Source organism: Felis catus, chromosome A2, assembly GCF_018350175.1.
Source record: "Felis catus isolate Fca126 chromosome A2, F.catus_Fca126_mat1.0, whole genome shotgun sequence".
In the NCBI taxonomy this organism is placed as follows: Eukaryota; Metazoa; Chordata; class Mammalia; order Carnivora; family Felidae; genus Felis; species Felis catus.
Genome location: NC_058369.1, coordinates 114,160,603 through 114,173,532, shown reverse-complemented (window position 1 = coordinate 114,173,532; position 12,930 = coordinate 114,160,603). Strand labels below are relative to the sequence as shown.

Here is a 12,930-nt window from a genome sequence, read left to right as displayed (position 1 = left end):
TAGTCACAGCAGCCATCCAGAATGATTCATCTGGAAGCGCAGGGGCCCGTCAAGGGACGAGCATGCAGGTCAGTCCATGAGCAGGTAGGTGGGATGTTCCCAAGTACAGACGGTGTACATTCCGGAATCACAATGGTTCCAAGCATGTAAGTATCTGCACAATTCATTCACATGCGTATCTACCTCTGCCCTGACACCAGTTAGTGCCAGAGTGGATGGTCACCTCTGACACTCCACACACTTACTTCAAAGTGTTTATAAGCAGTTTCCAGCATTTTTTTCTGAAACAAATCACAATCCTTTGGGTCTACCAGTTTGTCTCCATAAACACGCGAAGATTCGTGAAGCCACAGGCGTATTAAATCATTTGGACATTTTAAGCATTCAGGAGAAGCAAATAAAATCCCCTACAAAGAAAGAATGGGAAAAATTAAAAATTCAGAAACAGATAACACTCCAAGATAGTATTTTCCTTTACCATTTTAACTGTATACTAAATTTAGTAATTTATTACTTCAAAAGAAATATTGTCAGTAGAATTATTATACTGGTAGTTTTACTCTCTGGTAAGTAATATCTTAAAAATTTACTAGCATTATACCCAGTTTTGGAACGTAGCTAAGATTGTATTTCAAAAGCCAGCCCCGGAAATAAACACCTCATTAGAGGACTTGCGTCTATTAAGTCTTTCGACAGATCAAGTTTCCCCAAACTGTTTTACAAACAGCTACCATGAATGTCACAGGATCAAATTTTTTAAATTCTAATACCGTCTGATATCAGTTCATTTAACCCTTCCATTTTGCAGATGAAGAAAACGACACCAAAAGTAAATTGCCCAAAATCACACTTTGTGGTAGATGCGGAATCAGCACCAAAACGTTTTGCCTCCCGCCCTCCTTCAACACTGCCCTCCACTATCTTGGATTCACACAGAGCCATGTCTTTGTGAGAGAGTCGGTTGGCTCTAGACTTAGGAGAGAACACAGCGAGTTGTCGACAAGTAGTTGCAAGCGCTAAACCAACGTTTGGTGATGTCAGGTGTACCTGAGAGCCCGAACATAAGCAGTGACCAGGCCTCTCATCCCATGTCACCTATGGGCTTTCTTCCCCTTTTTACCCTAAGATTAAAAATACACTTTTAAACCACACCGTACTGAGCACAGTCTTCCCAGCAGGTGCTAGAATGACGGCCATGAGAATGAGTGGCCCGCGTCCTCAGGAAGCTGGCGCCTGATGTGGTGTTATGGTCATGAGGCAGTTGCGGAATGACAGGCCATAAATAACCCTCCAACCACTTTTACTGTATAAGGTAGATCATACCAGCTAACTTTTTTTTTAACTCCATGTTTCAATCCCCTCTTTGGAATTTCCTTTCTAAACCAAACACATAAACGCTGTCCTTGTACCAGGTAAGCAAAGTTAGCGTCAAGGTCAAATCAAAATAATTAAGCAGTGTAAGAAATTCAAGCTGCTTTTGATGGATATTTAAGAATCACACTGCATAAATATAAACAAATAACAAACGATCCCCCTCATTTGGCACAAAATGAGGCACTCAAATATTTATATGGAATACATGGACCTAAGTCGCTACACAACCTAGAGAAACCACTAGTCCCATTGATAAAATGGGAATAAACCTGCCATCCATACTTCACAGAGAAGTTTATGGTTTAAAAATCAAAGAATACACCCACAAAAGTATACAGCATTCTCTTAAATTAAGTTCCAGATATGAACACCATTAATATTACTATAATCATTCCTCCACCCAAGATGCATAACCCAGGGCCGTCAAGATACCTGGAAGATGTTTGATAGGTCTCGCAGATTAAACAGGTAATGGAATTTAACAGCTGTGGGTAAAAAGTTTTGTGTCATCATCTGATGAAATGCGATTGTTGCCTGTATCAAAGAGGGGCCACTCCTGAGAACTGAGGGACCAAATGCTTGCTGCTGGAAATGGAAGTTAAGAATTTGGCTATAGATGGTGTGTAGTGCATCCAAGGAGGGAAAGTTGAATGCAAACACAGTGAAATGTCTCTGAAAAACAAAATATAAGAGTTGCTTATTATTAGGATTATAATGGTACCAGGAGATTGTGCAAGAAAAAAAAAAGGCCCAATTATTATTTTTTAAATCCCTCCCTGTACCCATTGCTACATAACTGTGGTGCCCTCCTTTCTGACTCTGGGCCTAGCCATATGACTTGATTGAGCCAACAGAGTGAGGTGTAGGTGGCAGTGTGCCAGTCACTGTCAGAAGCCTGTATGCTTCCGCTTGTTTTTTTTTTTTTTTAATATCTTAGTTTTAAGTAATCTCTATACCCAACATGGGGCTCGAACCTACAACCCTGAGATCCAGAGCCACGCATTCCATGGACTGAGCCAGCCAGGCACCCATCCACTTGCTCTATTAAGGCTCTACCTTTGCCATGAATTGTACAAGCCTACTGATGGATGAGAGGTCCATGAAGAAGAGCCACATGGCCCCTACCACTTTAGTCAAAGCCACCACAGATTTGCTGATAGTCAACTCCTGGACACATGGATGACCCCATCCAAGATCATGAGAGCCAACCAGCCAACCCCCCGCTGATTCCAGATAAGGGAACAAGCAACACTTGGTGCTGTATGCTGTTGTTTAACATATGTTATAGTTGGTGGGGGGTGTTGTTACTACAAGCTTATATGCACACACAAAACATGCACATCAATATTTATTTGTATCAGCTTTATTCATAATTCCCAAATGTGGGAACAACCAAGGCATCCTTCAATAGGTGAATGGATCAACAAACTGATTACCTATACGATGAATATGAAGTAGTGATTAAAAAAAATGAGGTATCAAGCCAGGAAAAGACATGAGGAAACCTCAACTGCATATTTAAATGAAGTGAAAGAAGCCAATCTCAAAAGGCTACATACTATGGGATTTCAACTATGTGACATTCTGAAAAAGGTAAAGCTATGGAGACAGTAAACTGATTAAATGATCGCCAGGGATTCAGGAGGGAGGGTGGATGGAGGAAAATAGGTAGAGCACAGGGGATTTTCACCACAGTGAAACTCTCCTGTATGGTATTTTCATGGTGGATACCCGACATTATACATTTTCCAAAACCCACAGAATACACAACACAAAGAATGAACTCAAATGTAAATTTGTGACTTTGGTTAGTAATAATGGATATTGGTTCATCAACTGTAACAAATGCAGCACAGTAACGTAAAATTTTATAATAGGGTAAAGTGAGGTGGGAGGAGTGTGAGAGAGTACATGGAAACTCTCAATACTTTCAACTAAAACTCCTCCGTTTCTAAACTTGTACCTGCTCCTAAAAATACTCTCTTACATGGGATGCCCGTGTGGCTCAGTCGGTTGAACGTCCGACTCTTGACTTTGGCTGGTCATGATCTCACAGTTCTTGATACTGAGCCCTGCACTGGGCTCTCACTGGCAGCACAGAGCCTGCTTGGGATTCGCTCCCTCTCTCTCTGCTCCTCCCCCACTTGCTCACATGTGCTCTCTTCTCTCTCAATAAATAAATAAATAAATAAATAAATAAATAAATAAATAAATATTTAAAAAATAGTCTATTAAAAAAATAACTTACATGCTTATTAACCAAATGTCCAGTAGGAGCCCTCGTTTGTATTCACAGCACCAAGAATCACAATCTATAATGTTTGGGTATTTTATTTAGGGCCCACTGGGGAGGGAGCAGTACTCTATACCTTACCTGTAGTCTAGGATTGATTGTGAAACTGCCCACCATTAGATTCATGCAGGCAATGTACTGACAGTTGTGGATTTCTTTAAGCATCACCTTCTGTCTATCATACCTGAAAGATAGAAAACAGAACCTTAAATCCAAAAACCAAAGATGACAACACAACAAAATCCCCCAGTTTATGAAGGACTTCATCACAAAGTGTCTCCTTTGATCTTTACAAGCGCTCTGTGATGTTGGGGGTGTTCGTCTCATCTCAGGGACACAAAAATTAAAGCTCAGAAAACAGAAGGCTACATAGCTCCTTTGATGCCAGAATCGGCATAAGGAGCTAAATCAATACACACTATTAATGCTTATTGATTCTCACATGACGCTATTTCTGGTTAGAAATAACCACAGCTAGGCTGGGGGATCTCCTGCTACTTAACGGCAGGGATGGGCATACTGCAATACCCAGACGTTACCAAACAGTTACAGCCCACAGAGTAAGGTCAAGCATCTAAGTAATTTCGTGTATTTGAGAGTTTAATACTTCAACTAGACAGTAATGCACAAAACAGGCACGTCACTTTTTTATTCAATTCTTCCAAAGATACAAAAGGAAGCTTACCTCACTTATGACAATGAAAAGGGAATGTAAAATGACACTTAAAAGTTAACAGAGAAAATGCTCCTCGGAAGGAGGAGCAAATCAGGGTAATTTTATTCTTCAATGTTCATGCATAATAATAATTAGATTTCAATAAAGAATAAAGCACAGAGACTCGCTTACCAGTGTCCGTAATCAATGTGCTGTCGAATCAGAGTGTGGGGCTGCACTGTGCCATATAAGTCCACTTCGGGCATATTCATATCATCAATGAAATAAACCAGTTTTTTGTTTCCTCCTGGCCCATAGATACGACCAGCTTTTTTCTCTAGAGGTTTCTCAAGAATTCCTGAAACAAATGTATCATTCTGCCCACCAATTGGATAAAATTTAACTTTCTGTCCTTAATCCCTTTTTTCTAATTTTTCCTCATCTTCTGTCCATTTCATCCACTCCAAGTCTCCAAGTATCACCTCTCTGCAGGTTAATATCGGTGATGACTCTCTGTTCATCTCCTCTGTGTCATGCTTTCCGGTCAACCTCCCTCCTACTGCCAGAGGTCACCTCACCTCTCCTTCCCTGAGGACTCAACATCTGTGACATGATACTACACTGGCCATCAAGCTGAGGCAACACCATCATTGGTCTGTGTACTTTCCTCCAGGAACCCACTCTAACACATGGCCCACTGTCAGTCCAGCCATGGCCTACTTCCTCAGTCTTTGTCTTTCTCAATCACTCTTGCAGGAGCTTCTAGGGACAGCTCGAGAGAGTCCCCCATGCTTCTCTTCCTGGGTTAGCCAAGTGCAGAAGTACAAGGGAATCCTGTACGAAGACTCTATCTTGTGCGCACATCAGCTTACATTTCTTCACGGGCCTAAATGACTTTGCATGGATTTGAGAAAAATCATGAGGGTAGAAAACCCTGAATAGACTGTGTAGGATGTAGTATCTAATAGTTGCTGACTCTCCAAATGAACAATAAACAGCTCGAGGACAGGAAACTACATCGTGGTCATTACTGTATTCCTGATGACAATCCCAAGTCATTTGTTAAATGAACAAATGACTAAATAAATGAAAGAACAAACAAGTATGATGAAAAATTAACAAAGCTCTCTTCCAAGCAGGGGAACTGCATTCCCAAATGCTTGCTTCCTATCAGCCACTGGTACCTGATTATTTGGCCAACGCCAAACAAGCCTCTCTTCCTCACTCACAACACACCTCTTCCTTTTTCCCTTCTGTGCTCCTGTTTGTGTGATTAACACCCTCTCAGTCAGCCAGATGCAAAGCTTCAATATAATCTTTCTCTCCTGGTCCCAGACGTGCCTGGCCACAGCCTATAAATGGTACCTCTGGTCTCTTCCTTTTCATCACTCGCTCCACAATGTTAGTCCAGAGCAACATTACACAGAGCTGGCACACTACCCAGGGGGACTGGTCTCCCCACCTCAGATATCTCCTCAAGTATAGCCTGCAGCTTGTCAGTTCCTTGCTCCCCATTTTCCACCCAGTGAAATACACGGTCTTCAGCTTGCATCTCAGCTCTCGTACAGTTACAGTGGCTAACCATTCTACACGGCCTGGGACTAAAAGTCCCATGTTCCAGAAATCCCCATTGCCCGCCCCCCCATCTTGGAAAATTGACACCAAGTGCCCCATCAACAATGTAACTCCAACCCTCTTCTCCAGCCATTTCTCTATCTTCTACCACATCCCTGCGCATCAGCCAACGTAGAGATTCAATGAATTAAATGTGTTCTGTAATTTTCTCTTTCATAAGTTTGTTTCCACTGATTCTTCTATCTCAAATCCCATCTCTGCCTGCATACCACTCCATCCTGAAGGTTTCAAATGCAAACTTTCCTTCAAGTACACTGCTCTATTATTTGTGCTAATGGTCTATGTCTGAATCTTATACATGCCCGTACCCTTCCAGGAATTAGCAAGACGAACTCATACCTCAGTCAAGTACTGCATTCAATTACTGAATTGTACACCTAATCTTTCATTTACAAGAGATAAAGCGATCCCTCCTTCTGGGTCTCTGAATGAAAAACACGCACTGAACACGATGCCTTGGAAAAAAATAGATAAACAATATATATTCGCTAAAGAATTAAGTGAGAAACTGCCAAGTTAGATTTTTGACTGTTCCACTCCAAGAAGTCAAGGAAGACAAACTTGATTAATAAGAAATTACAGAAAAAACACTCTTGGCTGAGTTAACAACGTCCACGAGCAAGAGAATTTGTTAGTAATCGCTACTTCGAACGCTGCACACACACACAACACGGAAACCACAATCCGGGCAATTCAACAGGCTTAACAAACTACTGTACAATGGGGAGTTTCACAGCCCCACCGCCAGTCTAACCCTGACTCTGCTGGACAGTGACAGATACACCAGTAGCAGCTTCTCCTACCACTGTCTCCTCTGCTTCCCAAGTCTACTTGGCTTTCCCTTCCTAATTCAGCAGGCCCAAAATCTGTGTGGCTCTTTTGATGACACTGATACATGTTTTCAACAGTTTTAAATTCTTACAGTTTTCCAAAGATTTAATTAACAGCTCATGGCCTGCCATTTCAGTGACACAGTTTTAAGGAAGTTCTCCTAAATCAATTGTTTACTTGAAAAGGCAACCAGAGCAGTCTTCCTCGTGCACCCTCTCATGTTGCTTGGGCTCCACAAAACCGATTAAAGGTGACCAAACTGCGTAGAGGCAACAGCAATGGACACGGTTTTGATGTCGATTCTTGTGGTTCTAAAGCGTAATAACCCAAATAAAGCCTTTAGTGACATAAAAAGCCAAAATCACAACGCTGAAACAAAGTTTATTTTACCCAGATTGGTGACAGGTAAAAGTTCATCTGAAGCTTCAGCAGAAGGTCTAAAGCCTAGAGAAAGTAGCCTTCCCCTTGGGCTGCATGGACCTGTCTTGACAGTCTCTGATCACCTGTTTCTACAATACAAACACAAGGGGCGCTTACTCTGCAGAGTCGCGGATGTTGTGTAGTAGTTGAAAGGCACACGGGACACTAGATAATCCTCAGAGAGGCCTGACAGCGTGTCACCTACGAAGGCCGTCTTTCCCACTCCAGCATTTCCTACTAGCATTAGAGGCTGTCCTTTCTCAAGCAGCAACTTTACGAAGTATCTCAGACGAGTCGTCTCTGATGTGTGAACCATAACTCTCTGGAGCAGGGAGAAAGAGAAAGAAAGCCAAGTCAGAAAGAGAGGTTCATTCCAAAATTCCGAATCTGGACCAACACAGTCACTGCACAGTTGAGACCCAAAGCATTCCTGATTCAGGTTAACGCTCAGTACGGGGAAATCTTACCTAATTTTCAGTTTTGAATTGTCAAAGTTCAGACGTCAGAGCTGGAGGAGAGCCACTGGGTAGTCCCTTCAAAGCACAATGGCATAAGCAACTGATTTATCTTTCCCACATTAAGTACTAGCCAAAGACCCTATCACAGAGTACCTACACTCTGCCCAACCTTGCATTATGCATACAAGGGAATACAGGAAACACTGAAGAAGCTGTCTACCACTTTTTAGGAGTGACAAAACATTTGAAAGTCAAGCCACACATAAATGAAAGTTGGTAGCAATGTCTTGGCTGAATAAGATTAACTGGCAAAATGGTAGGGCAGAATTTATACTAAAGGAGTTCGCCATGGGGAGAAACCCAATGGGGAAACAGTGATTTTAAGTGAAATAGTCATAAATCTAAAGTACATGTCAAACTTATTATGCACTGTTTGGTTAAAAAAAAACTGCATAACAATGCCTCTGTTTTGAAAATTAGCTATTTATTCATATACTATATTGTTTCAAAACAAATTTGAGTTGGCATACAGGAATACAATAACATGAAGAATGGGAATAAACACCAGACTCCGGGAACACAGATTAATATGTAATATCAGGAAAAGGGTAGCAGGTGTAGACACGCAAAAAAAGAAAAAAAAAAGAATCCTGCACAATTAGGATGCCTGGGTGGCTCAGTTGGTTGAGTGTCTGACTTCAGCTCAGGTCATGATCTTGTGGTTTTTGGGTTTGGGCCTCATGTTGGGCTCTCTGCTGACAGCTCAGAGCCTGGAGCCTGTTTCGGAGTTTGTGTCCCCCCCTCTCTCTGCCCCTTCCTCTCTCACACTATGTCTCTCTCTCAAAAATAAACATTAAAAAATTAAAAAAAAAAAGAATCCTGCACAATGATGCAAAGAGAGTTGACATTTCTTACACTTTTGGTGGCCAATTTCAAAAGGGGGTAAAAAACCATTTGCAAGATTCAGATTGTTCATTAAAAAAAATAGCTAAAATCTACAATATATTCTTCATTACATGGTTAGCATGTCCTGAACACAACTGCTATTTTATAGATCATTCAGGATCATTTTCATGATTATGAATATTTACTCTAGAATTCTGATTTGATTTAGTGATGCTCTCAAGGCCTACTAAAAGGCAAAGACTGTTCTGTGCTACATCAAACAGTCCCAGACGACTGTTTTTAATCAGAGTTACATCTTATAATATTTTTCTCCTTTTTTCCTGCTCGATGTCATCACGTGTCTTTTAATTTGGCTATTAGCTCTTTTCTCTACACATTAATACTAATAATTAACACCTACTTAGAACTGAGTATGTGACAGGTACTATGGTAAGCACTTTATAAGCCATGTTGTATGATACACATACCTAATCTTTGAGGAGAGTTTTGTTAGGATTTTCATCTCGGAGATGATGAAACTAAAGCTTAGAGAACACTCATAACATGTGATAACATGCCAAGGACATAGCATGGTAGTAAGTGGTGGTACTTGGATTAAAATCCAAGCCTGTCCAGAGCCTGAGCCCTGTCTTAACTACCACACAGAAGGTGTGCCAGGGCATGGACGGTACGCATGCTACTTAACGTCTTGGCACTCCCATTTTACCCTGTGTAAAAAGGTTATTAATAGTCTATGCCTTAGAAGGTTGTTTTAAGGATAAATTAATCTATGGGGCGCCTGGGTGGCTCAGCCAGTTGGGCATCTGGCTTTGCCTCAGGTCATGATCTCATGGTTCGTGGGTTCGTGTCCCGCTTCGGGCTCTGTGCTGACAGTTCAGAGCCTGGAGCCCGTTTTGGATTCTGTGTCTCCCTGTCTCTCTGCCCCTCCCCTGCTCATGCTCTGTCTCTCTCTGTCTCAAAAATAAATATAAACATTTAAGAACATTTTTTTTAAAAAAGGATGTAATCTATGTAAAGCAAGTTAGAAAAGGGTCTGAGATAGACTACTGTAACATCAGTATTGACCATTACTACTGAGTATGGTTCTCTTCCAATATGTTAAGAAGCTGTTAATCAAATAACGTCTGGTCCAGCCATGTGTAACATAAGACCACAAATTCCTAATAGTTCCCTGTTGCATAGAAGTTGTCACTGATCAGATGCATCAACCCTGTGATACCAGTTTTTGGTCTTTGGTTAATTATGAATTCTCAGCTTTCAGCTCGCCAGATAATACTCCCAGGTGGGCTAGGTCCAGGCAGGCTGAGAAAAAACAGCTTTCAAAATTTATCAAACAGATGGAACAGACATGGTAGGTTGCCTCCCAAACACCCATTTCTCCACTCTCCTTCCTGCCAGAGCTCCCACTTTGTCCAAGTCTCCACGCTTCTCCCACACAGACACGCTTCAGGCGAAGCTCCACCTGGTTTCCACAGTGGTGTGGTGATTCATCAAAGCCAATTATTGTAACCCATTACCCTGGCCTGAGACAGCTTAGAATGGCATGTGACCCCTGCAGCATTAGATGAAAGAGGTGGTCTGCTCTGGGGCTTCTGAGAAGGTTTCCTCACTCTTCATAAAAAAAAGATAAGAGAAAGCATCCTTTCCCTCTAAAGGTGACTCTTGATGTTACTGGAGTCCTTTCAGACCAGGAAGAATCCTAGTCTTAAAATGATGCCAGTGTTAAGAAGACCAGAGAGATGGTAAGACCTAAATCCTTGGTAATAACACCAGGTCACAGAATTAATCCGTCTCAGGGCCATCCTACCTCTCATTTCTTGTTTGGGAAATAAGTTTCCTCCTGGCTCGGTGTTACAGGTTGAAGTGGGTCTTCCCAAAATTCTTATGATAAAGCCCAAACCCTTAGTACCTGTGAAAGTGACTGTATTTGAAAACAGGATCTTTAAAGAGGTGATTAAGCTAAAACGGAGCCATGAGGGTGGGCCCTACCTCAATCTGACTGGTGTCCTTCTAAAAGGAGGTGGTTGGGACAGACTTGGAGACAGTGTCCAGGGAAGCATGGATGCATGCACACAAAGGCCATGTGAGGACACAGCAGGCAGGCGGCCATCTGCAAGCCAAGCAGAGAGGACTCAGGAGAAACCAGAGTGGCCAACACATCAGTCATGGATTGCTAGCCTCCAGAAAGAAACAGGAGAAAATGAATTTCTAATGTAGAAGCCACCCTGTCTATGGTATCGTGTTTCGGCATCCCTAGCACACTCATACATGTAGAACAGGCCCCTAATCCAGGGACAGGTGTCCTTACATAAAGGGAAATGTGCATAAAGGAACACACACAGGGAAAATGCCATGCAAGTAAGCAGCGAGCACGAAACACCAAGATCACCAGCTAATTCCAGACAGAAAGGCCTGGAAGTCTCTTCCAGTTGTCCCTGACAGCATCAGAAGGGACCAGTCCTGCTGACATGGTTTTTTTCAACTTCTAGCCTACAGAACCATGAGACAATACATGTCTGCTGTCCAAGCCTTGTGGTAGTTTCCTGTAGCAGCTTCAGGGAACTAATACATTGGGTTTTCTTTGATTTCACACGAGCTGCTTCCTAATTAATGCCACAGAAATCACCTAGATTCTATTCACATAGCACTACTTGAAATAATAAGTTCCAAAGTGAATCAGAGTGTTATGAGGTTTTTAAAAATTTTTTTTTAATATTTATTTATTTTTGAGAGACAGATAGAGTGTGAGCAGGGGAGGGGCAGAGAGAGAGAGAGACACAGAATCTGAAGCAGGCTCCAGGCTCTGAGCTGTCAGCACACAGCCTGACGGGGGACTCAAACCCATGAACCATGAGCTGAAGTCAGATGCTCAACCGACTGAGCCACCCGGGCGCCCCTGACATGAGTTTTTTAAAATTTATTTATCTTGAAAGCAAGCTAGCAAGCACAGGGGGAGGCAGAGAGAGAGAGAGAGAGAGAGGGAGGGAGGGAGAGGGAGAGGGAGAGGGAGAGGGAGAGAGAGAGGGGAGAGAGAATCCTAAGCAGGCTCCACACTGTCAGTGCAGAGCCCAATGTGAGGCTCAATCCCTTGATCCCTGGGATCACGACCTGAGCCGAAATCAAGTCAGACGCTTAACCGATTGAGCCTCCCAGGCGCCCCCAGAATGACATGATTTTAAGAAGTATAATGAAAAGGAAAACAGATTGAGGCAGAATAAGAAGATGCACAGAGAGTAACTCAACATCGGAGAACTGTAAAACAATAGCTTATGAAGAGAAAATTAAAGAGATCCTCTTAGATGTGTCAGTTGCCATGAGGATTTGAAACACAGTTGGGGAGATTCCACACATCCATTTTACAGCTTGGGGGCTAAAGGAAAGATGTTCTATGTGAAGAGTGCTGTCTAATAAATTCACAATATGGTCACATATAAGAATCACTGAACTAACAGAAATATGTCTTTGATTTTTAATAAAGCTCACAGAGTTTCCAGGAAAATATAAAGAAAGCTGTTACCACACAATGAAGTTAGAAACTTTTTTAAAATGGTTGGAAAAATACAAGAGCCATTTGACAGGTTGGTCCTATAACTAAGATTCTTCTCTCTCAAGAAATAGAGTATATGCTGACCCTATCAAAAATGTTTCCATCCGGCCGGAAAAGGACTGCTGAAAAAAAGCGGGGGGGGGGGGGGGGGGAGCGAAGGCTCAAACCAGCACAGTGCGGCTTGAAAATGATAATGTTCCACCTACCTGCAGAGGTACCTCTGGATCCATAGACAGTTTGGGGACTTTCTCAGCCCAGGGCAAGAATTTCTTAGTTTTGTGGTCCAGATAATAATCGAAGATTGTCCCCTGGGATGGAAACTTCACGGCTTTCATCTCTTTATGCCACCAGCGACTGAATTCCGCTTGAGAGCCTGAAAGCTAAGGAGAACAAGAAAAATCCTTACTGCAGACCTAGAGGTAATTTTGAACACATACAAAGCCCCTCAAAATCCTGTTAGGCACAGTATTTGTAATGTACAGAGTCATAATTACAAATGGGATTGAGTAAATGACCCAAGAAAAATAAATAACTAGAAGTAACTTATAATGAGTGATGATATCAGAGAGGCAGAAAGCTATAATTGCCATGTCTCCATCAGGTACAAATTTTCTGGAATAATTATTAACTTAAAAAGCAAAGTAAGGTTAGGTGAACCTTACACTACCCCTGGGTTATTCAATTTAACAATGAGCCATCATGCAAATTCCCATGCTAGGTATAGTAAGACAGTGGTTCTCAAACACTCGTGTTGACTGATAGTAAAATCAATTGATATCAATCGATAGTAAAATTGATAGTAAATCAATTG

The 12,930-nt window shown here is 41.9% G+C and overlaps 1 protein-coding gene across 12 annotated transcripts in view; it reads right to left on the bottom strand.

The window, feature by feature from the left end:
* Nucleotides 1–12,930, bottom strand: part of DNAH11 (dynein axonemal heavy chain 11) — a 372,548-nt gene that overhangs the window by 166,990 nt on the left and 192,628 nt on the right. For 11 of the 12 annotated variants that reach the window (XM_045052477.1, XM_045052478.1, XM_045052472.1 and 8 more), the window contains 6 exons: nucleotides 12,326–12,499; nucleotides 7,326–7,530; nucleotides 4,515–4,680; nucleotides 3,749–3,851; nucleotides 1,807–2,046; nucleotides 246–407 (listed from right to left, as the gene is read on the bottom strand). In XM_045052477.1, coding sequence (XP_044908412.1) covers nucleotides 246–407; nucleotides 1,807–2,046; nucleotides 3,749–3,851; nucleotides 4,515–4,680; nucleotides 7,326–7,530; nucleotides 12,326–12,499 — 1,050 coding nt within the window. Of the gene's footprint in view, nucleotides 1–245; nucleotides 408–1,806; nucleotides 2,047–3,748; nucleotides 3,852–4,514; nucleotides 4,681–7,325; nucleotides 7,531–12,325; nucleotides 12,500–12,930 lie in introns of those variants that run through there. The other variant, XM_045052482.1, reaches the window with a different exon arrangement.